This window comes from Rattus norvegicus, chromosome 17 (genome assembly GCF_036323735.1).
Source record: "Rattus norvegicus strain BN/NHsdMcwi chromosome 17, GRCr8, whole genome shotgun sequence".
NCBI lineage: Eukaryota > Metazoa > Chordata > Mammalia > Rodentia > Muridae > Rattus > Rattus norvegicus.
In genome coordinates, this window is record NC_086035.1 from 73,212,203 (window position 1) to 73,239,548 (window position 27,346).

General features: G+C 43.2%; 1 protein-coding gene across 1 annotated transcript in view; it reads right to left on the minus strand.

The window, feature by feature from the left end:
• Positions 1-27,346, minus strand: part of Itih5 (inter-alpha-trypsin inhibitor heavy chain 5) — a 100,045-nt gene that overhangs the window by 50,317 nt on the left and 22,382 nt on the right. Inside the window, exons 3-6 of the mRNA XM_039096454.2 lie at positions 21,412-21,575; positions 20,740-20,841; positions 17,397-17,647; positions 402-571 (exon numbers count right to left, since the gene is read on the minus strand). Coding sequence (XP_038952382.1) covers positions 402-571; positions 17,397-17,647; positions 20,740-20,841; positions 21,412-21,575 — 687 coding nt within the window. The remainder of the gene's footprint in view (positions 1-401; positions 572-17,396; positions 17,648-20,739; positions 20,842-21,411; positions 21,576-27,346) is intronic.

The window sequence follows — 27,346 nt, forward strand, 5'->3', positions numbered from 1 at the left end:
TGGCAAGGTATCAAGGTTGTCTGCATTCTCTGCACACATTTGCTCAGTTTAATATTCCCACCTTGTCTCTGGAGCCATACAACCTGAAGGGAAGTAAGCCACGGAACAGCCTCTTCTAATTAAAGTCGAAGAAGTGCTAAAATTCTAACCTCATCTAAAACACCACAGGGAAAATTATATTACAGATTTCATTTGCCATCCGGGTTACTGAAGCACGAAATAGGTACCCTCGGCAGCCAGAAGGGGAGCATCAGTGGGCTCTTTGAAGACATATTTTGGGTTTAAATAGTTTTCCTAAGAACTGGAAAGATCTTTCGCTTTAGGTAAGTATTAGAATCTGTAGTTCTGAATGGAGCAGAAAGACTGGAGCTCCACCAGGGTAGCATCATGGGAGACATTACCTGGATATCGCCGATATTCTGCTCTCTCTTGACATCATACTGAATGATGAAATCTCCCAAAATCCCATTCTGGGCAATTTTAGCTTGTTGCACCACGGTAGGCTTAAAAACAACTTTGGCGAATGTTTCGTTGTGGTTGATGATAGTAGAAGGAGGAGGACCCTCGTCACCTGTACATGATAAACAAACAGCAAAGAACTGAAATCAAAAACTTTTCCCCCGAAAAGAAGGAAATTTTGCATAGACACAGGATGTTAAACTTCATTCTACTGGAGGTTTGACTTCCTCCTCGTATCTCCTAAGAACTTTGGTTAATTTCTCAAGAACGAAAGGGTTTATTTTGGCCCATAGTCTGAGCGGATGAAAGACCGTAATGGAGTGGAAGCTGGTTACGCTGTAACCAAGGTCAGAAAGCAGAGAGATGAACGCCACATTTAGGTTTCTTTGTTCTTCTTATTCCATCCAGGACTCCATGCCATGGACACTGCCACCCATAGTTGGGACCATCTTTTACACCTCAATAATCCTAATCTAGATAATCCCTCACAGACATACAGAGGTTCGTCTCCTGGGTGATTCTAGAGGCTGTCAAGTTGACAGTATTGACCATCACACTGAGCCGGAAGAACTTGTCTTCAGGTCCTGATCCACTGTGCTAGATGTGAGCCCTTGCATAGGCCCCCAAGCTATCTTAACTACACTAATAATAGTGCCAATGTCATGCTCTTGGAAAGACCTAGTGACATGCCTTACCTATCACCATTTTAGTTTGTGGAAAACATCACACCAGGTTTGTCATTTATCAAACGTTAACGTTTTCAAAGTAGAAGGAGGAATTTGATAGGGTATTATAGACACGTCACACTTAGGATGGCATACGATTATCAAAATGTAGGACGCCCGATGGACAGTCTACCGGTAATGCTAGCAGTCATATTAAGGCTCAACGGCAAAGCATGGAGAGCATATGCTTCATTCTTCACTTACATAGAGTTCAAAGTCAAGCACAACTCATCCAGAGGCAACCGGGAGTAGGGCGGGTGATCCTTTGGGAGGAAAGGTCCTAACTGGGAAACAATACGAAAGAATCTTTGGAGGGAAGTGGCTTATGCTGTGTGGACAATGGGTGTACTGAGTTTGAAAGGGATGTGCCCTATGTCTGATGTAGCAAAATGTGTGTACATAGTGTAAAATGTACGAATGTCTATGTGTGTATAACTCAGCAAGGCTTACACATAAGTTATATGCACTTTATTCTATTTTATTTATTTGAGCTCGGGAGCTGGGAGCAGAACGCATTAAACAGGCGCACCGCGGCATGGAACATGAAAATCTACTTTGACAAGGGAACCCCACTCTGTTCTGCTCCTTGGACTGTGTGTGTGTGTGTGTGTGTGTGTGTGTGTGTGTGTGAGAGAGAGAGAGAGAGAGAGAGAGTTTGTGTGTATATGTGTGTGTGTCTGTGTGTTTGTGTGTGTGTGTGTGTGTGAGAGAGAGAGAGAGTTTGTGTGTATATGTGTGTGTGTCTGTGTGTTTGTGTGTATATGTGTGTGTGTCTGTGTGTTTGTGTGTGTGTGTAGTAGTAGTAGTAGTAGTAGTAGTAGTAGTAGTAGTAGTAGTAGCAGCAGCAGCAGTAATAGGAGGAGGAGGAGGAGGAGAGTAGTAGTAGTAGTAGTAGTAGTAGTAGTAGTAGTAGTAGTAGTAATAGTAGCAGCAGCAGCAGTAATAGGAGGAGGAGGAGGATAGTAGTAGTAGTAGCAGCAGCAGCAGTAATAGGAGGAGGAGGAGGATAGTAGTAGTAGTAGTAGTAGTAGTAGTAGTAGTAGTAGTAGCCACTTATATGGGGTTTAGGGGTATCCAGAGATGTTCCAGTTGGCAGAATTAAGGCCGGGGATAGAGTTACTGGAAAGCACTTGCAATGCCACGTCAGTTAAATCAAAGAAAGTTGTTCTGGTGGCACAAGCCGCTGTCACCCCTCATTTTGTTAGGCGTGCCCAAGCACACCCTGGAAGGGTCACCTGTCAGATGCTTTAAAGCACAACTGAGTCTTAGAAGAGCATCATCGGCAACACCTTGGAACGTCCTAGAAATGTCAACTCTCAGCCCCTTCCCAGAAGCTCTAAAGGGAACTTTAACGAGTCCTGTAGGTGATACGGTGTCTGATGGTGGCAAATAAGAAATGCCTTTCACCCTGACCCCATAACCTACATGCAGAATATAGTCGTGACCTTTGTGGTATGTAAGTGCACCTATCCCAGCATTCTGCAACAATCAATACAATCTTTTTAAACTACCACCATTGACCCACTCTATCTTGTTCCAAGTCTCTCTCATAAAAATTCGTTTTTTTCTTAACAAGTGGCTCAACTTAATACACTCATAACAAAATGAAAGTCCCAGGGATTTAAAAAGCATTATTTCTTCCTTCATGATTCATCTGACTGGGCTTTTTGATACAGACCACAAGAAAGGATGTGTACAAGTTTTGTTGCCTGTTGACCTCTGGTGTTTGTCCGTTCATTATGAAAATTCATGAATTTCTTATAAATGGGCTTGTTTCATATGCCCAAAGAGTGGGTGGATTCTCTGTTTGGTTCTTCACTGAGAAGCTTAATTCCTGATGCTGGCTTCTACCCACTAAGTGCCACAGGGCAAAATTGACCTGGGAGAGTTCCTACTACTATTGGGACCGACTAAAGAGCAACATCTTTTAAAAGTTATTATTATATATGAGTGCACAGGTGTACCATGGCATGCATGAAAAGGTCATCGGGTGTCTCCTTCGACCTTGGGTTCCAAGGATCAAAAAGTTTGTCAAGCTACCATGCCAAGCTCTCCCACACTTGGACCTAACCTGCCACCCACATATCCTTAGAATGTTCTGGGCTAAAGAGATGATATGCACAAGTGTGAAGACCTGAGTACAGATCCTCGGCTCCCGTGTAAGAAGATGGACTTAGTAACCAGTGCCTGGGATTTCAGTGCTGAGAAGTGGAGACTGGGGGATTCCAGGGCTCTCTGCCCAACCAATCTAGTCAATCAGCGAGTTCCAGTTTCAATGAGAAATTCTGTCTTTAAAAAAAAAAAAGCATACACCATAAGAGTAGAGGCCTATGGCCTTCACATGCACAGGTATGACCCAGGTGTACATATCTACACACACACACACACACACACACACACACACACACACACACACACACAAGAAAAGGGAAAATAAAATATCCCATTTATTAGAAGAAGGACAAATTTGATAATTCCATTAATAAAGACTTCTGGTTACTCATCTAAATCCAAAGCAAAGTAATACTACCCTATACTATGTTCTGGACTAGGGCTCATATTGCTGACTGTCACACAGTACTCCATGAGCACAGTGTGTGTTCGCAGTGCCCTTCGCCATGTCCTAAAGACAAGGAATGCTGCAAAGGAAGAGTTTACAAGCTGCCCAGAAGAAGTAAGCCACTGTCATACTTGTCTAACAAGAGGACTTGCTTATTTTCCTCCCCCTTGTTTTCTGTCCACTTGATGAAGGGGTAGAGTGACCTGTGGCAGCTACTCCAATGGTGGACACTTTATCTTGTCACTCCTTAGGAAAATTTACTAGCTGCTCTCCACGGACTTCTTCTCTCAGGCCACCGGCCTTCCCACAAGGCTGTCCTCCTATGCAAATCTCAGATTTCACAAGGAAAAACAGTATTGCCCACGGAACTCATGTAGTTCTCCTTGGGAGCTTTATCCAAGTAACTGAGCTATTTATTTGATGTAGGACAGTATTCTAGATGAAGAGATTATCCCCTCAGTATTAAAGCTTCCATAAATAAGTACAGTATCGGACTGGTGAGATGGCTCAGAGGTTAAGAGCACTGACTGTTCATCCAGAGGTCAATTCCCAGCAACCACAAGGTGGCTCACAACCATCTATACTGGGATCAGATGCCCTCTTCTGGCATGTCTGACAGCTACAGCATACTCATATAAATAAAATAAAATAAAATAAATCTTAAAGAAGTAAGTACAGTATCTAGAAATTACACAGGTGATGTATAAATTCCTTAAATGTTCAAAGTCTCCCCCAAAAGTTTGACAGATGTTGACATTTGCTGGCAAGGAAAGCCAGCTCAAGTGTTTCAGAGACTAAGCATAATTGACTCAACATTTCAGTTCTACACGTGGGCAACTGGAACACCACCATCCCAGCATCATGGCTAGGCTGATGGTATGAGATCACATAAGGAAGATACTGATCATGGTGCCTGGTGTATAACAGTTGTTCAATAAGTGATAGTTCAGGGGGTTGGGGATTTAGCTCAGTGGTAGAGTGCTTGCCAAGCAAGCGCAAGGCCCTGGATTCGGTCCCCAGCTCCGAAAAAAAAAGTGATAGTTCACACAGTCATTAGTATTCTATTAACTGTGACAAAGTGCCTGACAAAAGTAACTCACGGAGGGAAGGTTTTGTTTTGGCTTACAGTATGAGGTTCACAGTCCATCACAGCGGAAGATTCCAAGCAAAGGAGGGAAAAACAGCTGGTCATACTGCATCAGCTTGCTTTTTGCTTTTCTCCTTCTGATTTCAAGAACCCCAGCCCGCTGGACGGTGCTGTACACACTCAGGCTTAGCTTTCTGTTCTCAGAAGGACTCCTTAAGAAGCATCACAGACAACTCAGGGCTGTGTCTCTCGGGTGATTCTAAATCCGGTCAAGCTGGTGATGAAGCTTAACCATCACAATCCCCTCTCTTTTGGAGTCATGTCCTGCTCTCTGTCCAATTTAAAAAGACAAGTTAAAAAGAAGAAAAAACAACCCTATCCTTTGATAGCAGCTAGTGTTCATCTGGAATCACAGTTTTCTCTACACCACTGTGCATTTGGTAAAAACAGTAATTTAGAAAGGTCCGGCATGTCTTTATGACTTGAGCTGGAATTTAAGTGTATAATACATAAAGAATAATTTTTATAAAATACAGTGACATTAACTGCTGCCAGAGAGCCCCCAAAAGGATGTGCAGAATTTTCATAGCAATGTACGTATACTTCTTTGTGAGGATGCATAACTTCCACTAAGGAAATAGGTACTTAGGAACGCTATTACACATTCATCTATTTGATTCTATCTTGTAAAGCACATACATTCCATCTGTAAGCATGATGTATATTATGTATAAAAAGAGCAAGGTTCAGAACACACAGACTTATGGTCATGGCCTTATGCTAGACTGTGGGTGTTATTGACAGCTGGACATTCTTTTAGACATCTGCAAACACTGGGAGGTGAGGGGGGCTACAAATTCCTGCATAAAGTATCTAAAGGTGAAAGTGTGTAGGAGCTGATGGGCCATACCCATGGAAACTGGCTGGAAGCTACAGTCCTATGGGCTGATGAGCAGGGGTTTTCGTAGATTCTGTTTCCTGTGGCTGTTGGGTTTGGCTGCTGTCAACCCCAAAGCTGCCAGTACCTGGGGGCTTTTACAAAAGGATTTCCAAACAAACACTGCCTGTTCATTTCCCTTGAAAAGAGATGAGATGGTCTGGATGTGTTTATAAAAATTCCTCACCTGGAACCAAGAAGACCCTTTGATAAATTTACAATAGTCAAAAATGTTGTGACTGAGGGCTGGAGAGATGACTCAGAGGTTAAGAGCACTGACTGCTCTTCCAGAGGTCCTGAGTTCAATTCCCAGCAACCACATGGTGGCTCACAGCCACCTGTGATGGGATCCGATGCCCTCTTCTGGTGTGTCAGAAGACAGCAACAGTGTATTCACATACATGACATAAATAAATCAATCTTAGGGAAAAAATGTTGTGACTAATTGGGCATCTGCAATTTGATGGCACCAATAAAAACAAAAATCGTGCAGATCAGCACTGAAATTAAAAAAATTAATAGAGCAAAGGCAACGGGAAGAAATTGGTTAGTTTTTACAATTTCTCATTGAATAAGGGTTCCTTTTGTTTCTTGTTTTGGGTTTTTTGTTTGTTAGGTTGGTTGGTTGGTTTTGGTTTTCTGTTGGTGGTGGTGGTGGTGGTGGTGGTGGTGGTGGTGGTGGTGGTGGTGGTGGTTTTTTTTTTTGGAAAGGATTTTTCTCACCTGTTTGATGTGATGGTTACTATGGATTGTCAACTTCACTGCATGTAGACTTACCTAGGAGACAAACTTCTGGGCATGCCTGTGCGACCTTACCCATAACGAGCTAACAGAGAGAAGAGCTATCCTGAGTGTGGGTGGTACCATCCAATGAGCGGGAGTCTCAGACTGAACACAAAGGACGAGGTGAGTGGAGCATCTGCTCTTTGCTTCTGGTCCAAGTGTGAGGGGGTCAGCTGCGTCACACCCCCATTTCCACGCCTGCCACAGCACAATGAAATGTGTCCCCTTGAACAGTAGCCCCCCTCCATAAGTCCTTCACTCCTTACGCTGGCTTGGGTTCAGCAATTAGTGAAAACTAACGAACGCAGTTGGTGTGGGTTTGGTATGGGGTTCCCTCCCCCTTTTGGAGAGAGCACTGTATAAATACAATACCATCTTAAAGCAGAGAATAATGAAAAGACGACAAATCAAAGATATCTGTTCTTTTTTTTATAGTTAAGGGGTGTTTGCTCAAATTTCCTAACAGGTTTGCTTTTCTTCATTACTTCTAGTTTCTTCCCCCCTCAGATAATATATTCTTGAGTCTCAGCACTCCATATTTAAATGTGGAGAAGTACATACACGTCAAACACTTAAGAGGAAGGTATTGTCACAGCCACGGGTGGCTGGGCAGGTAGACAAAACAACCTTCCAAGAGAACCGAAGAGGCTGCCCATGAGTGTGTGAGGGTGGATATAGCAGACACTGCTCTAATTTTAGCCACAATTGGGACTGGTGGTCTCATTCACACAGTGACATGCACGTCACGTACTAGGAGAATCAAAGAAATGGAGGGCCCAAAATCCGGGTCCAGAAGGAAATCCAGGCTGTCCCCCTGCCCCAATATCCAGCTAAAGAGAGAAGGCCGGGCTTGGGTGACACACTCATATCTAAGTACATTGTTCATAGATGGCCTTGATCAAATTATAGTCACAACAAAGACAGTAGCACAGGCTTCTGTGCCAATATAAAGAAGCAAAACAAAACCAATCAATCTGGAGCCAAATGATTCACACCTGAGTCACTTCTGAGCTAAACAACACTGAAAAACTTCACGCAACAATGGCTTGTTTTCCTGGCAACCGTTCAGAAATTTCACCAAGGTCAAGCAGGGCTATGGCCTTCCCACTGCTGAAAGGCAGCTGGGTCCAGGGGAGAGTGTCAAACTGGGGGCTTGGTGGTGAGTCACAATGGTGCCCTTTAGTAATGGATACTTGCTGGATTTAGAAAATCAAAATACAGGATGTCCTCTTCCATTTAAATTTTAGACAAGTCGCCGATAGCTTTTAGCCTGTCCAGAATGTTGCATGGCAACACATGTGGTTTACCCACAATTCAAGTGTGCATAGGCATCAAAGTCTCACCTAGCAGCCCTAGCAAAGGGAGACTTAATCTAGATTTTTTTTTTAAAGGAAAGACATTCTTGTAAAGATTTATTTATTTATTTTGTATATGAGTACACTGTAGCTGTCTTCTGACACACCAGAAGAGGGCATCGGATTCCATTATAGGTGGTTGTGAGCCACCATGTGGTTGCTGGGATTTGAACTCAGGACCTCTGGAAGAGCAGTTGGTGCTCTTAACCACTGAGCCATCTCTCCAGCCCCCTTAATCTAGATTTTTCCTTTCCTTTTCTTTTCTTTTCCTTTTGAATGGTTGTCTTCTAAAGCCAAAATGTATAATTATTAAGTCTGACTTCTACCTCTCCATTATCAGAAAAGCAGTAAACTTAAAAACTTACAAAGCTATTTCTTCCTTGATTTATAAGACAAAACTTCCCAAGTGTCCATTCCAATGTCAGGCACTACCATAGGGGACTGAAAATTTAATCTCAAGAACCCTGACAGCAAAAGATGAAGTCAGATGTTAAGGCATCCAAGGAAATCATACGTAACATTTTAAGGATAGATTTGATTCAACCCTTATGAACATACGACGCTATACCGGTCTCCAGTCGGACAACTGCCTGCTTCTCAAAAAATGTCAACAGCTTTAACTTCCAACGCAAAAGGGAATGAGGCTATAACTTAGAGGTTCCCTTCTCTCTAATTAAGCTTCTCAGTTTGGGGGACTGTTTGAAAGTCAAAACAGTATAGGGAGAGTTGGGAGGGGGTGAGACATTTCAAACAGCCTCATGCCAAGTCCTCACAGCTCAGACCCTTTGCTTCTCCATCTCTAGTGCCTGTGGGGCCAAGTCAAAGCTCAGGAGGCCAGAGGTGATTTCTATGGGTCAGGTAGGCAATTTTGAGTTGACCTGAATCCAGTAGTCAAAAGTCTATTGGCAAGAAGGTGAATAGCATACGTTTTAACAAAGCTCTAAAGTCAGGTTGGGAAAAAGAAGGGTTTCAGCAGGAGGTGGGGATGCGAGATGGAGAGACTACGATGAGAGTATGGTATACATGCTTGAAACTGTGAACACATACATCTTTTTTTTTTTAAAGCCAAGAATATTGTGAAATCTGAGAACAATGTTGCCTCATTTAAAAGCTGCTTCCATCAGTCAAAATCTTGACACGGTCGATGCCCCTAAATTCTGCTGGGAACTCTGAAGGGGTGGCTCGAAGACTTTGCTAAGTGTGAGCATGAGGGTAGAGTTTTGAAGCTCTCTCCCTGCTATCTAAAGGACGGGGAGTAGGTTAATGTGAGCCGGGAGTTGAGGTGGTAAAAGGGTGACCCCGTGCGGGTCTAGATATTCGGGAGCGATGGTTGTGCAACTCCACCAACACTAAAACGCAATGAATTGTATCCTTTAGGTGAGTTCGTTTTATACTATGACATTAAATCACAGTTTAAAATAATAAGCTGAGCATGGCAGGGCCCACCTGTAAACCCAACACTAGGAAGGTTGATGAAGGAGGATCCAGAGTTTGAGGCCAGCCGTGGCTCCGAGTAAGGGCTTATCTGTTTTAGTTAGGGTTTTATTGCTGTGAAAAGACACCGTGACCAAGTCAACTCTTATAGGGGAAACATTTAATGGGGTGGCTCACAGTGTCAGAGGTTCTTTCCATTATCATCATGGTAGGAAGCATGGCCTCAAGCAGGCGGACATGGTGCTGGAGCCAAGTGTTGTTCATCTTGACCCAAAGGCTGCCAGGAGGGGACTGTCTTCTGCAGATGCCAGGAGGAGGCTCTCTTTCACATGGGGCAGTGCTTGAGCATAGGACCTCAAAGCCCACCCCCACAGTGATGCACTTCCTCTAATAAGGCCATACCTCCTAATAGTGCCACTTCTCATGGGCCAAGAATATTCAAACCACCACACTATCTCAAGGAAATAAACAACCAAAATAAAAAGGAAAGTTGGTCAGGGAGAAATCCCCATAAAGGCAGTAGGCCAAGTGCTTTGAGCTGAAGAGAAGGCTGATTACAAGATTAAAAGTATAATCATGGTGTGCAAATTGTTTCTCTCATTTCCATAACAAAAAATTATTTTATCTGACAATTGAGGGTACAATCTATCATAGCTAGGGAGTCAGGGCACCAGGAGAAGGAAGTGGTCGGTCACTGTGGTGAACATAGAATGGGAGTCATAAGCTTGTATATTTGGATGCTTGGTCTGCAGTTGATAGAATTGTTTGGGAAGAATTAGAAGATGATGTGGCCTTGTTGGAGGAGGTGTGGCCTTGTTGGAGGAGGTGAGTTACTGGAGTGGGCTTGGAGGTTTCAAAATCCCATGTCATTCCCAGATAGTTATTGCCTTTCTGCCTCCAATCTGTGGATTGGGATTTAAGTCCTCAGCTACTGCCTCAGTGTTGTGCCCGCCTGCCTGCTGCCTTGCTCCCTGCCATGATGATCATAGACTCTAACCCTCAGGAACCATGAGCCCCAGTAAATGTTTTCATTTATAAGTAGCCTTGATCATGTAGACTCTTCACAGCCATGGAAAAGTAACTATCAGACTCAGAAGGAGAGAGAGAAGAAGTCTGGTACTCAGCCTGTCTCTTTTTCATTCAGTTTAGGACCCCAGCCCACAAGATAGGACTACTCCCCTTTAGGGTAATTCTTCCCACTAGGTTGAACTTTTCCTGGAAACATCCCCACAGATGCACACAGAGGTTGTTTCCAAGGGGATTCCAGTTGAGAATGAAGATTAATCATCACCCAGGGAGAATGGAATAGAGAGCCCTGAACTAACACACGTGCCTCAGTGCACATCTGGAAGAGCATTCATCCCAGCTAACTGTGCCCCAGGAAAGGTTTCATTTCAAACAATGCCACACGCTACATAATCATCACAGAGCATGTGACAGTTCGGGTACACATGTGACAGTGGTTCTGTAAAGATTATAACATAGCTGAAGAACTCCTGTCACCTGCAGATGTTGTCGTCTGTGGTCACTCTTCTAAGTATAGCGAAGCTCACGACTAACGCCGATGCACACACCTAACACACTGCCAGTTGCACAATTGCACGCACACACTCAATTAGGTGTCATAAGCAACAGACAACTGTTTCTGGCTCACTTACTATATTATTCCTTTTATAATTTCTGCACTCCTGGCTGAAAAAAAAAGCTCATTGTAAAGCACTGTAGTGAACCGGAATGAAACAGTGCAATGGATATGGGTTCAGTGCTGATCCACCGGGCAAGGTAACTACAGCAAGAGTAAAGATACTGCTTTTAGTCTTTCTCATGTTTCTTTCTGTGTGTGTGTGTGTGTGTGAGAGAGAGAGAGAGAGAGAGAGAGAGAGAGAGAGAGAGAGAGAGAGAGAGAGAAGCAGAGAAGCACATGCAGGTATTCTGGCCACATGGGAACATTGGATTCCCATGAACTAGCGTTTCAGATGCTTATGAGTCAACCGGTTTGGGTGCTGGGAACTGAACCCAGATCCTATGTAAGAGCAGACAGGGATACTCTTTACTGCTGACCCATGTCTCTACTCCCTCTACCTTATATTCCTATATTTAGCGAGGAAGATACTTTAAATTTAAAATTCCCACTCTCCATAGAAAGCAATCTTCTATTTAAAGAAAAAAAATGGCATGTACAATGGTTAAGGGCATGAACTTGGGGTCAGAGCTATACTTAGAGATAATTTCTATTAACAATTAAATATGAAATCTGTACTGTCTGGTTTTGTGTGTCAACCTGACACGAGCTGGAGTTATCACAGAGAAAGGAGCCTCCCTTGAGGAACTGCCTCCATGAGACCCAGCTGTAAGGCAATTTCTCAATTAGTGATGGGGGGGAGGACCCAGCCCATTGTGGGCGGTGCTGTCCCTGGACTGGTGGTCTTGGGTTCTATAAGAAAGCAGAGCAAGCCAGGGGAAGCAAGCCAGTAAAAAACATCCCTCCATGGCCTCTGCATCAGCTCCTGCTTCCTGACCTGCTTGAGTTCCAGTCCTGACTTCCTTTGGTGATGAACAACAATGTGTTAGTATAAACTGAATAAACCCTTTCCTCCCTAACTTGCTTCTTGGTCATGGTGTTTGTGCAGAAATAAAAACCCTGACTAAGACAAGATCTTGTATATATTTCTGCATTTCTGTGTTGTGTAACCTCCAAGATTAAAACATTTCATCCTTAGGTCCTTAAGCTAAGCAACTCCAAAGAGCTTCAGGAAGTCCCTGAAACTGGCCATATTCACTAGGCCTCTCCCTCCTGGAGTAAGCAGAGTCAAGTTGCAAAGAAGACTCTCAGACAAGCTGAGCTGCAAAAGACTCTCCCACCAGACCAGCTATCTGGAAAAGACAGGAACCACCCAGCTGCCCAGGAGAGGTTTAGAGCAACTGAAGCATCTGGAAAGGAAACCTGTTAAACTGACTGCAGGCTATGTAGTGTGCTCCAAGTTCCCAGCTTTTGTGAGCTGTCACCCATTCTGGGTGGGTTTTAGTGATGCAGCTGTCTTTGAATCATTTCTGCTCCTGTAAGTGACCCCTCACCCATATTCCTGTAAGCAATCCCAATAGAATTCGTTGGCTCGATAAACTGGACTTTGGTGGTCTCTGTACTTTGGTCTGACAAAGGTTCCCTATCTGGGTGCATAGATGTTCATGTTTCAACACCCCAGGAAAAGTTTTGCAAAATAACATCTGTAAGGCTTTCTTCTTCTTAAAAAAAAAAAAAAACCAAGCATGAAAAGACATGGCTGAATACAGTTGTTATTAAGAGACACCACTGCAGGCGACATGATCTATCAGTACCTAAAATGATGCTTGGGCAGGATGCATCGTTCAAGACCAACACAAATAGAAATCATGCTATTAAACTGAAAGCCAGCCTCAGAGAGATCAATCTGCATGCTATTTCTTACACGCAAAATCTAGACTTAAAAGCCATATGTGCATCTACACACATTTGTGTGTGTTTACACATATGCGTGTAAGACATGCAATTGGAAAGGGGATTGAGGGAAGGAAGAAAGGGATCCTAACAGAGCCAAGGCATCATAGAGTAATGGAAATTTGTGGGGAGAAAGGGGAAAGGGATACTAGCTTGACCGATGGAAGGGTGCCAGCAAGGAGAAGGGAGAGGAGAATGGAGGAGAATACGGTCTAACGTGTATGAAGATGCCGTGATGAAACACAGAACGTTGCGTTCTAATCTAGTAAATAAATAATAAACAAAAAAACCCCGAACAGGTCAGAGGCTCGTTTAGACAAATTTCAGGCATCTGATTTCTTAATCCCAGATGGACCCGTAGAGAAATGAAATCCAGGTCTTGGGCTGTGCTCTCTCAGTTCCAGATCACGTTCTGGTGCAAGCCTGACTCTAGTTTGATCTCTACCCTGGATTTATTTTGGAAGCACACAAGGGTGTCCAGACAAAACCACAACATCCTGTGCTCCTCGCTGCTGGGGTCATCATTCTCAGGAACAACAACAGCTGGGCTGAAAAGGCCAATGGGGAATGAGTGAGAGCAAGTCTGCCCCCTGCACCAGGCTGGAGGACACCCCTGTGCAATCTCCATCTGGAAGACCGAGAATCAGCTTTGTTGCAAAGACCTGGGAAGATAGCCTTCTTCAAAATAAGCAAGCCATAAGAAATCAACATCCTGGAAGCTTTCCTTGGAGATCCTAACAAGCCCCCAAATATGAAAATAAGCAATGGTTTGACTGACTGTTATAACTTAGACCCTGCCCAAACACACACATAAACAGAGGCACACAACTCCATCACCAAAGAGCTACAGAGGCTCTGAAAATTAGGCAAAGTATGCATTATGCACTCCAGCTGCTTTCCAAACATCCTGAGGACATATCGCTGCCCCTGTGTGTTCACAGCAGGCCCTTCACTGACTAGAAGACCCCACGAACTCTGGGAAACTTGTCCCACATAGTTAAAGGCTAGAAAAAACTTCCCTCTGAAGTTATGATTAGTGATTTATTAAATTTGAAAGCATTCTCCATCCTTCGTGGGTAGCAGTTTTATTGTCTAATGTGAAGATGTTAGTGTTACATAATATTCAAGAGGCGTTAGAGTAGATCCTGCAAAGAGAAAAGGGTTGACTGGAAACAGATCAACCTCGAAAGGCACTTAATATGTTTTAAGATGTCTAGAGAAAACCAATAAATATAACTACCATAATAATGGTAATAATAAAACAGTAATTACTAAGGCCAAAGGATTCTGTACAACAGTGCTTCAAAGTAGCCTGAGTTAGCCTTTGCCCCTGCTGCACAGAGGTGGGAGCCCTGTTTCCTGTCATTGCAATAATTTCCTTCTGGTTTATACCAATATTGAAGAAAAATCTACAAGCCACGTAATTACCACCCACAGGACAAGAGGACGAAGGGTGTTAGTTCCTGCCATTTCTGAATATCAGACACTTTGACAACAGTTTGGGTCCAGATCGTTCTTGTGTTAACACGTGCCTGTTCTGGACTCTCCTAGCAGGCACTTGTACTTAACTCAGAGTCTATGCTTTTACCTGTTCAGTTACTTTCCCATTGTTCTCAATGTCACAGGTTCCTGAAATTTTGTCACTCCAAACCTGGTGTGATACTTGACCACCTTGTTATTTGATTCACAAATAATAGGTTTCACAGTCAGCTGTCCTCGTGTGTTAAGTATAGAGTGTTCAATACAAACTGTTACTTGGAATTAATGATGATTAAAAATTGATCTTTGGGGGTTGGGGATTTAGCTCAGTGGTAGAGCACTTGCCTAGCAAGCGCAAGGCCCTGGGTTCGGTCCCCAGCTCCGAAAAAAAGAAAAAAGAAAAAAAAAGAAAAAGAAAGAAGAAAAAAATTGATCTTTGTTTCCTGAATGCATGAATGAATAGGTCTCTGTTTCTTGTGCCTTCTTTTGGGACCCTTTCCTTCTGTTTGTTTGGTTTTATTTAATCTTATTCTAATGTGTGGGTTTTGTTTTGTCTTATATTATATTTTATGGTTATCCCATAGAAGACTTTTTGTAATGAGAGACAGAAAGGAGGTGGATCTGGATAGAAGGGAAAGTGGGGAGAAGCTGGGAGAAGTAGAGGGAAGGAGAAACATAATCAGGATATATTATGTGGGAGAAAAAAATCTATTTTCAATGAAAGAAAAAATAAAATACATAGAAATATACATAATGTATGTGGCAGCTTCTGCATCTGTTTACCATCTTGAATCTTTCATAATCACTTCAGTCAATTCAATGCTATTTTTTAAAGATTGATTGATTGATTGATTGATATGAGTACACTATAGCTTTCTTCAGACCCACCAGCAGAGGGCATTGAATCTCATTACAGATGGTTGTGAGCCACCATGTGGTTGCTGGGATTTGAACTCAGGACCTCCGGAAGTGCAGTCAGTGCTCTTAACCAATGAGCCATCTCTCTGGCCCCTCAATGCTATTTTTTAAAAAATGAAAATTCAAGCAAAACCTGAAACTTTTCTTCTACAGACAGAGTTAAAACGTGTCTGTTTCATATCATCTACTGGTCAGAACAGTCTTTTTTCAGTTCTGAGTATGGAGTCTTCGACCTCATGCACACCAGGAACATCTATTTCTCTGGGCTGTATCCTAGCTGACCTCTGAATTTCCATTTTGGAAGTCACACTGTGTTGTCCAGTCTAGCTTCGATTTTACTCTACAGTTCAGGCTAAGCTTTCAAATCCCCCACTGTAGCCTCCTAAACAGCTGGGATCGTAGGTGAGAGCCACCAGGCTGGCTCCAACCATAGTTTTCTTTATTTAATCGTGGAAAGAATATAACATTGTTAACTATTTAAACACAGAGTGGAGGACTGGAGAGATCGCTCAGCAGTTAAGAGCCCCGACTGCTCTTCCAGAGGTCCTGAGTTCAATTCCCAGCAACCACATGGTGGCTCACAACCATCTGTAATGGGATTTGATGCCCTCTTCTGGTGTGTCTGAAGACAGTCACAGTGTACTATATACACAAAATAAATAATTCTGAAGAAGAGGAGGAGAAGGAGGAAGAAGAAGAAAGGAAGGGTAAAGAAGAGGAAGGGGAGAAAGAAGAAGGAGGAGGAAGAAGAGGAGGAGGAAGAGGAAGAGGAGGAGGAGGAAGAGGAGGAGGAGGAGGAGGAAGAAGAGGAGGAGGAGGAAGAGGAGGAGGAGGAGGAGGAGGAGGAGGAGGAGAAGAAGAAGAAGAAGAAGAAGAAGAAGAAGAAGAAGAAGAAGAAGAAGAAGAAGAGGAAGAAGAAGAAGAAGAAGAAGAAGAAGAAGAAGAAGAAGAAGAAGAAGAAGAAGAAGAGGAAGAAGAAGAAGAAGAAGAAGAAAAGGAGGGTGAGGAGGAGGCAGAAGAGGAAGAAGAGGAAAAGGAGGTGGAAGGGGGAGGAAGTGGGAGGAAGATTGGGATGGGAAAGGGGTTGGAACAGTTCAAAGCAGAGTTTTCTACTAACTTTTTTTTATTGAATAAACATCTCTTTTTAACATTTTTTTACATCCCCACTGCAGTTTCCCCACCCTCCTCTCCTCTCAGTACCCCCCCATCTCCCCACCCCTCACCCACTCCCCTTCAGTTTCTCTTCAGACAAAGGCAGGCCTTCCATGGATCTCAGGCAGCCATGGCAAAGGCAGGCCTTCCATGGATCTCAGGCAGCCGTGGCACCTTCTTTCTTAATGCCAAGGCAGCCCAGTGGGGGAAAGATTCCCAAAGGAGGCAAAAGAGTCAGAGACAGACCCTGCTGCCACTGTCATGAGTCCCACGAGAAGACCAAGCTACACAACTGTAACATACACAAAGGGTCTAAGTCAGTCCCATGCATGCTCCCTGGTTAGAGGCTCAGTCTCTGTGAGCCCCTGCAGGCCCAGGTTGGTCGACTCTGTGGGTTTTCTTGAGGTTGACTAACATTTTGAAAGCCATGGCTTCCAATCCATTCACCATAAAAAAAAGAGATTTTTATTAAATATATGTAAATTATTAAATATAAAATCATAACCCTATGCTCTTAATATAAAAAGTCATTGTTTTATATAACTTTCTAGTCTCCTGCTCTACTGGACTTATTTACTATTATCATGAATGGTGATATGTTTTGTCTCCCCCCTCCATCATGTGATAAATCACTTTAGATCATCGCATATTAGTAATTGCTCCTATATCACTAAATATTTAGACTGATGAGATGTTTTGTCTGATATATACTATCAGACTGCTTCCTGGATGCAATATTCTCAATATTTTAGGAGTTTTACATACAATCAGTTCCTCAGAGTACGGTTACAATGTTAAAAGTCTAAAATTCTTATTCATCTCTTGATGGTATCTGAGTCTTTAAAAATACACACACACACACACACACACACACACACACACACACACACACACACACAGAGTCTTGTCTTTGCTTTGTGACTTTCTTTCAATTCCCACCAGGGGCGCCATTTCTTTTACAGAGTTCTTGAAACCCAACTTCCAGCTTTGAGCATCCCATAAGATCAGAGCAATGGCAGTGGCGCAACTCACCTTCCGCCTTCCCGCTGCCTTTCTTCCTGCTGTTGTGAAGGGGCAGCACTTCCAAGGACGTGATACCCGACCGCTCCAGAATGTTCACCTCCACAGTCAGCCTCCCCACCAGCTGCTGTGGGCGCACGCTAATGATATGCTCGTATTTCCCCAGCCTCCTCTGCAGAAGTTCTTCATAACTGAGGAAGAAGGCAGCTTTGTCCTTGCTGGGAATCACTAAAGAAGCTTTGAACATGTCCGTCCCCTTCTCCCTGTTAGGAAGCAAATCATAGACCACAGTTAAGCAGTTCGGTTCTTGGTTAGCTTTCTCTTCTCCGGCCGCTGCCACCTGGGGAACCCCCACCACAGACTCCCACTGCATGGACTGAGCCGCTCCCATTGCTGTGCCTTCTCCGCGTGGTGGATAAGAATCTCTGAAACCGTGAGCCAAAATAAATCCTTCCTCTCTTCAGCTGCTTCTCTGTAAGGTTTGTTTGTATCCTGCCAAAGGCCAAACAATATTAAGTGGGAGAGAACGTCTGCCATCCTTAGCTCTACTCAGACAGAGCCAAGGGTATGCTAAAGAGAATAGTTAGAGGGTGAGCTGCTAGAAGAGTAAGTTTGGTCAAAATGTGAATAGCGGTAGAGGTGTGGCCATATTTTACATAATTCTAAAACATCATGTGATTTGCACCTTGGTGAAGGTATTTGTCAGGAAATAAAATCAGTATGGCTGTGAAAGTTATAAAACTACTACCCATTGCAAATGTTTGCAGGACTCGGGGTTCAGGCTGTCTGCTTTGAGGTGGCAGAACATCGGCAGTGCTGAAGAGATTCAAGGACATTCTAGCAAAACTTGTGTGTTGGGGTATGGTGGCGGTGGTGGCAGACTCCATTTAAACAAGAATTCTACACTCAGCAGAGCATTCCGGAAGAAGCTGCAGGAAAGAAGAAACTCAAACTGTCTGGAGGAATCTCAGCAAAACTCAGCTGTGAATTCAGGAGGATACATCAGAAACGGAACAACCAAAGGAACCAGACAGGGGAGACCATTCCAGTCCACAACACGAATGGTTCACTGAGGTAATTGGTTCACTGTACTCCTTCCCAAAAACTGGAAAGAGATACAAATATGGAGTCAGGAAAATTTCGTTCCGCACTAAGCAGATCAAACGAAAAGGAACTGACAGCCAAGCCCGTTGAAGCAAAAACTTCAGAACATGGAGTTTCTGCTGATGGAGGAAACATGGGGCAGGAATGGTATTAGATCATTGTCATTAGTAAAACCAGATTGGATTATGCAAGACATTGGAGAATAACTCAAAATTCAAAGGGGAAGGGCTTTTTTAAATCTTAAATTCCATACATAGCCAAAATGTCAAGCCAGGCCTCAGAAAGCTTGGCCATGATTCACTGGTGCTGAGAAAGTTACTTCAGACTATACTTTCAACAAAGGCAAAGACCATTAAAGAGTAGGAAGTTGTAGAATTAAAGAAGTAACAAAACCAACTCAGAACAAAAGGGGGATTCCAGAGTAAATGCTTTCCAGCAAAATGACAAAAGCAAAAGCAGTATAATGTGTGGCCAGCACCCAGCTGTGAAGTCAGAATTTAGCCTGATCTTCCTGATCTTTAGCTGATGCTGGCCAGGCGCCCAGTGTGACTGGATGTCACTTCACATGAAGCTCAGTTATAGTTCCTTGTCTTGTTATCATGTCAAACAAATTATGTGTCTTAGCAGATGTTACCAGGCACAAAATTAATTTCTAGCTCCTAAGAAACAAGAAAAGCAACTAAAACACCAGGATTTACAGTCCAACTAAATTAAACGCTGCCATCATTTTGAGCAATTCTGATTAAGACAACTTGAGACACAGCTGTGGTTCAGCAGAGTGAGATTTTAATAACTTGCTGACCAAAGGAGATGGCATCCAAAGACACTAGGTACAGCGTCCCACCAAACAGAAATGGTGCCTTAGGATTGCGGGAAGGGGGAGGGGAGAGGGTAGATAAAAGTTCAATGAGGAATTGTTTGAACAGACTCAAAACAAGCAGAGCTGTGTGCAAAACCATTAATGTCACCTTGACTGGAGTGCTTCAAGGTCCTGTGTCCTTGGGAACTCTGGTGTTAGGTTAAATATATAGAGCTGTTTATCCTTATGTGAATATTCCTTATCTAGCGCTCTGGCTTGGTTTCCTTTTTAGAGTGTACCCAAGACTCATAGCTTCCATTCTGGAGGACAGCATTTCTGACCACCAGGCCCCACGATCTTTGAGAACTAGTTTCCCCAAACCACGGCCTTTTATGCATGAACAGTATCAGATTTACAAAGACACAACCTTTTGTCTAGATATTAAAATGACTTTTCTGCAAAAGGAAAAGAACCCTTCCAATGGGAGCAGTAAAGGCGGAAATAAATCTTTGTGTACTAGATAGAACCGATCGGTATCAATATTTCAAGGAATTCTGGGATTGAAAAGATGGCTCAGTGGGTAAAGTGCTTACTGAATAAACTCAAGGACTTGACTTCAAGTCCCTAGCACGGACAGAGGAGACAGGTAATGTCACACTCACCTATAATTCTAGCATGGGGTTGGAGAGTCAGGCGTCTCCTTGAGCTATCACTGGCTAGCTGGTCTAGCCAAAACAGCAAGTTTCAGGTTCAGTGAGAAATTACTTCCCTAAAACTAAGGTGGGGAGTGGTAGAGGTGGCTACCTGAAGTCATGCTCTGGCCTTCTCACACTAACGGGTGAATGCATGCACGTGTGCGCACATGCACACACACACACACACACACACACACACTCCACTCACGCATAAATGTGTGTATACACACATAAGAACGTAGGTTATTTATTAGTTTAGAAACATGTAACAAAGATCATCTTAGGCTGGATTGCATATATTAATAATTTGAAGGATGCAAAAACAAGTTATATATAACAATAAATGTGTACAGTAACTACGGAAAGGCAGAGTGAAAGGCGGATACTGGAAGCAAAAGAAAATAACGTATAAAGTTTAGGCTTTAAGAAGAAAGTATTATACATTTTCTTCACAGCCGAGAGAGATTGTAGATAATGCTTTATTCTTTTTAACAAATCAAGAAACATCATAGAGTTGGGAGGTACCTATAAAGACAACTATACAATTTTTATAATAGATATTGTAGAAAGTAAGAGGGAGGCATGGGTACAGTAAACATTTCTTCTTATTATAAATGCTTGCAGCTACATTTTAAATCAGGTGTATTAATTATTTTGGTTGAAATGAAAACCATTTGGAGAAGACAACAGATAGACAAAGAGGTAAAGGACGGGACACGTTGTTTATCTGGATTCTAGATGCTTAACTGCTACTTACTCATTATCGTCCGTGGTTCTGTTCCTTTTTTCTTTTATGCGATCACTGCTTTTCTTTTCTTTCTCTGTAATTTCACTCTGATACACGTTGTCTCCTATAAGCCTAAAACACAAGACGCAGCTGTGTTACCAACTCCAAGACGAACTCCAGCACGGACCTCAGAGCCATGACAACCACAGAAAATATTTTTATGTGCCTCCTGGGTATGCAGATAGAATGCATTCCAGACTCAGCACCAGCCTTGAGGCATACATTGCACTCAAGAGCAATATTCATCGGACCAAAGGGCAACATCCCAACCTAGGGTACCTCCGTAATTCACAGGAGTATAAACCCCAAGATCTCAAACTCCCATGGGGAACTCTGCAGTTTGTACCTTTCCCACATCAAAAATGAAACAAAATACCTACCATGGTTATAACTCTTTACCACTTGGACCAGAATAAGAAATAGATTTGATAACATTGCAAAAGTTTTATACTGTCTCATTGTTTAGGTCTCAAATCAATCACAGCTATTTCCCTGAACTCCATTCCCAAAGGAGCCATTCTTGACAAGCATGATGGTGGTCATTACAACACTAGCCCTCGGGAGGATGGGCAGGAGGGACCCCCTCAGGTTCACCCTGACTGTCTACAGACACTGTCTGCCTCTGACCACGGCATCACTTACATGGTGAAGTTGGTGATGAAAGCTGATTCTGGAATCTGCATCTGGAACTCAGCGTCCTGGTCTTCAGAAGCTCTGTTGAGCATTCTGCAGGACACCGTGGTAAAGGCATAGCGGGAAATGATGGTAGACTTCACCGAAAACTCCGCCATCAAGGGCTTGGTTTTCTGTGTAGGTTAAAAGACATGCTCTTCTCAGTGATACAGAAAATGGATCCAAACACTTGAGGCTGTCAGTCTTTTCCCACATGGGAAACAGTCTCCAGCTTGAGAGTCTTTGGGATATGAGTCATGTGCCCTCTCTGGACCTTTAATTCTCCACTTTAATTCATTTCACTCATAAAAACAACTTTTAGTGAACAATCAATTCATGGTGTAAAACCAAGTCTTCAACAACAACTTTTATAAGAGAACACAATGGTATTCAGTTTGAAAAAAAAATTATTGTATAGCTTTGTAAATTGTTGAAATTTTAGAAGTATGTAACATCCATTATTTCTGCTGCAAACTTTTAAATCGCAGCACAGGACCCCTCTGTTGATCACACACAGCGTCAGAAAGCGCCTACTAGAGTGCTCAGTTCGCATTTATTTCCATGTTCATTCAGAGAAAACTGCAGTCGAGGGCTTCCCCACCTGCATCACAGCTCCAGGTGTGATTATAAATTAGATTTTCTATAAACCGGTAGCAAAGCCCAGAGACTATCGGGAGACTTGGAACCTGAGAAAAAGAAAACGTTAAGTCTGTGCTAACGGCATCTATCATAAAAGCTTCTTTCAGAAAGTATATTAGTTTGATCCGTGTGTGTATTTGTGTTGGCCTGCCTGCTCTCACACGCGTGGAGGTCAGAGGATAACTTGTAAAACTTGGTTCTCTACTTCCCAGGGTTTGAACTCATGTCAGGAGCCTTGGAGGAAAGCCCTTCGCCTTCTCTGCCATCTTCTTACAGGGCAGTAGCTGGTGGGAAAATGTAAGAGTTCGGTAAAACTCTTCCTTGTTTTGTTTTTGTTTTCCTAGCTACATCTGGTAACGGGTGGAAGTAGAAACCCCAAAAAGGAAGGAAGCCTTCATGAGGAACCTTCCTGCTCTAACCCCAGGAACTGAGAGGCTGAGCAACTGACAGGGTTATGGGTTGACTGAAGCTCCCACCCCTGCCTCCAATCTGGCTATTGAAGCCTTAACCGCCAGTGTGATGGTGTTCAGGCGGATGTGGGTGGCCTTGACAACAGAAAGTCAATAGTCTACCAGGACTCAGGTTTTGTTCAGTGCTCCCATCCCAAATTGTCAATAGCCAAGTTTGTGATGTGTGTGAGTATATATGGTATTGTGTGTGTGTGTGTGTGTGTGTGTGTGTGTGTACAGAGAGAGAGAGAGAGAGAGAGAGAGAGAGAGAGAGAGAGAGAATTCCAGTACCTCTTCTTACACAAACCCTCCATTCTCACCATCTTATTTAACCATTCGTACCTGTCAAGGCCACCCAAATTGTGTTATTTTATTATAACTATTCAAGCGGGCTAGAGACACGGCTCAGTGGTTAAAAGCATTGACTGCTCTTCCAGAGGTCCTGAGTTCAAATCCCAGCAACCACATGGTGGCTCACAATCATCTGTAATGAGATCTGATGCCCTCTTCTGGTGTGTCTGAAGCTAGCTACAGTGTACTTATATATAATAAATAAATAAATCTATAAGAAATATTGACTATTCAAGCACACAGACAGGACAGTAACCGGATGTGATCTTAGAACTGACATAGGAATCACATCATTCCCACATCATAGACAGTGACAGCAAGTCACCGTGATGATTCTCATCGGTGACTGCCCTCTGGACACAGGGATGGGACTTGGACCCAGTCCCAGCTGCCCAGAGTCTGCACATGCCACTGTCATTCGAGGCCACATGATTGGGCTGTACAGAAAGGTTTTTACCTCTTTTTTCATGCTCAAACCCCAGATGATCTCCCTCAGGGGAAATTATACTTTCTTCTGTGAAAAATACCTGGGCAATTCAACCCTTGGCCACTTAGTTTCTTTACAAACCTAGAATAATTTTCCAAATACACATGAATTTGTGACATGTTATTGTCAAGCACATTGGACCTGTGATAGAGACGGTGGGTACACATCTGTTTGTAAGGAGCTGTGGCCAGGGGTTCTATTACTCGAAATCACTCAAGAGATGCTTTCTTTATATGATATGTTCGACAAGCCGGCAAGCATTGTGAGCTTAAGTGTGGCGATTCTGAGGGAAAAGATACCCTGGCTTTAGGTGCCAAGGAATACTACAAAATCTTGTCACACACCTCAACAAACCTCACAGAAAAGATTTATTTGTCAGGCTAAAAAGAACCCAGGAGAGTGGCCATCTTGGGTGAGAGGCAGCATAGAACTGAGCAAAAGACGGTGGTTTATATAAGATTTCTTGCGGGGTGGTGAGGTGGTATATTTCCAGGACAGAGATCTCCACAGTGGGGATTATAGGATGGAAATCCAGAGTTTGGGATTTTTTACTCTGTAGAGCCCAGGGGCTGGGTCCCGCCCTTAGGGAGGTTAGAGTGTTCTGTGGGTGGAACCTCTGTGGGGGTGGAGGTCCTTAGGGGAGGAGCCTGGCCACTTGGTTGCATCCAGGCGCTAACAGTAACTGCAAAAGTAATATACTCAAACTCCCACAGAAGGATGGGCAACAGCATCCGAGCCAAGCATGTGAACAGGGAAAGGAAACTCGGCACTCGGCTGTGCTCCATGCGAGGGTGGCAACAATACTCATCTTTTTGTCAATTACGTCGGGGCGGGGGAGGGGACTTCCGGTCTTTAGTGCCTGGAAAACAAAACAAAACAAAAAAAAACCTAACAACTAAACGGGATGCTATGAAGGATACTGTGTTTCTCTCTCTCTGAGACAGCTGGAAGACATAAGCATGACGGGAAGTTTGCTAAGTAATCAAAAAGTACAGGGGTGGGGGGAATGAAATACCTTTTTACTTAAGTAAATAATAATTTCTTTTTTTTTTCTTTTCTTTTTTTCCGGAGCTGGGGACCGAACCCAGGGCCTTACGCTTGCTAGGCAAGCGCTCTACCACTGTGCTAAAATCCCAACCCCTAAATAATAATTTTCTTAAAGAAGCAAGTTTCTAACAGTTTGGTCTAAGAAGGAGTTATTTTTAAATCACGGTCCTGTGGGCCCCTCCTTACCACCTAAGCACCTGGGAGACAGAGTTGGGAGGGAAAAGGGGGAAGGAGGGGACAGAGAGGCAGAGCAGGGGAGGGGAGGGAAGTTCGAGCGTCTCAAAGTTACGTTGTTAAGGTGGTTTACAGGAGCATGTATATATTAGATTACTGCTTTTACAAAAGGTATGAGCCTGATGCCCCTGGAAGTGGCATAAACCAGGGGCTTGGCTACTCCATTCTCTTTGTTAACTGAACAATGTAATTATACTCACTCGAAAATAAATATAATTAAAATGTTTGTAATTACAACAGAAAACAATTAATCAAATCTAATGAGACTTCTGCAGAATCCTAGTGGGATTTCATCCAGTTATTTGGGGGAAGTCAATGTTTGTGGGATATGCACTTCAACTTGTCAAAACTCACTCGGCCAATGATAAGTTTCAGGGTTCCCCATACTAGAAAAAAATGCTGATTCCGAAAGTGGGGTCCTCTCTCCAGCAGTATTGTGGAGAACTTATCGGAAAGGCCAGTTCTCACTCCAACCCCACAGAGCCAGGAGCTCAGATCAGTCTGTCTTAACGAGCAGTCTGAACCACGAGTGCTCATGTTCTAGAAGCTTTAAAGTAACTTACAGTGTGAATGGAGATGCCTTGACTAAGCCACTAGAAGTGAATCTAATTCTGAGATCCATGGGGACGAACAGGAAGCTAAAAGTGAGGAGTGCAGGCTTTCGGTTCAAGAAACCTTGCCCCAACTCAGAAGCCATCACATTGTACAGCACTCTCTTAGAACGACCTGGCGTCTCTCCCCAGAAGTAATTTGGATCCAAAAGAGGTTCCAGAGGGAGCCCAACAAAATGCTTCTGCTAAATGACCTCATTAAGAATCTCTAGTACGTTTTTATAAAAATAAGAACTGGGCTGGGGAGAGACGGCAAGGAGTGTGGTCTCAACAGCATGACAGCCTGCCAGGTTCATAGAATGTAAAATCTGTGTCACGGCATCTTTCAGAGCAAGACCCCTAAAGCGAAAAGGAATTGAGATGAAGCACTGACTTTGATCTGTGCTGTTGAGGGGAACAGGTTTCTTAGTAAATGAAACACGTTTAAAGTATATTGTTTTCTCTCCTAATCCGAAGACATGTGCAAAAGTTGGTCACAGCTGTGCTCTTGAGAATTCGCAATAAGCCTGAAAGATTCTATGGATGCATAGTTCAGCTCAGATTCCTACCAATGCACTAGAAAGAAAAAGGGAATCTGTGGAAATCAAACAAGTACCTTGAACTAATTTTTTAAAAAATGGCTCTACTTACAATTTAAACTGCATCTCAAAAACTTTTCAACATGGGGTCTCACTGGCTAAGGGTACTTAGCGCTCTACCAGAGGACCCAGGTTCGATTCTCAGCACCCACATCAGGCACCAAACAACATCTTGTAAAGAGCTCCACGGGGATAGGATGCCTCTGGCTTCAGATACTGACACGCACGTATTTTAAAAGAAATAGTAATTTGTAAAATTTTTGATGAAGTCTTTGGGCTGGACAGATGGTTCAGCAGTTAGGAACACTGCTTGCCTTTCAAGAGGATCCAGGTTCAATTCCCAGCGCTCACGTGGCAGCTCACAACCATGTCTGTCCAGTTCCAGGGGATCCAATGTCCTCTTCTGGTTCTCAGACACTGGGCATGGGCATGGTACGGAGACATTCATGCAGATAAAATATCCATGCATGTAAATACGAAAAAAATATTTTTTAACTATCAAGTCTCACGTACCAAGTCTCCAGATTGTACCATATATAAATGACAAGTAAGGGCCTCCCTCCCACCCTGAATTTACAGCTCTGTTCCCTAGATATCTAAGTTTGGAGTATACCCTCCCACAAATGGGTGCAGTACTTGTGTTCCTATTTGGTTGACCTAGTTTTGCTTTTTTCCTAGCCATGTATTATTAATTCAATCATCTTTCTCTACCAATTCCCACTACCTCGTCATACAACAGAATAAAACATTCTAAATCTTGGTAACTTAACAATTGCGTCTCTTCACATGCTTTCTGTAGACCAAGAGTTCTGATCAACTCGGCCGAGAGGTCTGGCTCCTTCACAGTCAAATGTAGAATGGGCTAGAACTGATTCAGAGCCGGCCGATATCTTCCTGTTTTATGTTGAGCCAACAGCGACCCAGCAGATGTTAATTCGCAGCCTTATCAGAGTCTGTAGTAGCCGGAGTCTTCACTCACCGTGTGGTGGTTAGCAGTGAAACGGAAGCTACACCCTGGAAGGCGTTCTAACTTCCAAAATCTCATACCTATTTGGGCCTGGCCTGTTACTTGCAAATGCTGAGGTAAGGGAGTTGCAATGTCGAGGCCTACCCAGGCTTCAGTGAGCCCAAGGCCTTATGGGACAATGAGATCTTACCTTAAAATTAAAAGGTATAAAGAAATTGGGATTATGGCTCAGTGGAAAAAATACAGGCTTGAGCTAAATACCCAAAACAAACAAATAGAATACATAGTACTTTTTTACCCTCTTATCCTATTGACCAAAAGAATCACACAAGCATCCTCACTTTCCATAGAAAAGAACATATGTATCGTCTCCGTAGGATTACCAGGGAGTCGAAGAGCCACACCGTCTTTGGAAAATGGTGCGGATCAAAAAGACTCTGCCTCTGGTTTTGATGGTTGCATAGCATTCTACTTTATGAGAATGCTATACTTTAATGGGCAAGCTCAATAGCACACATCATGCCTTTGTGTTTGATCCCGTT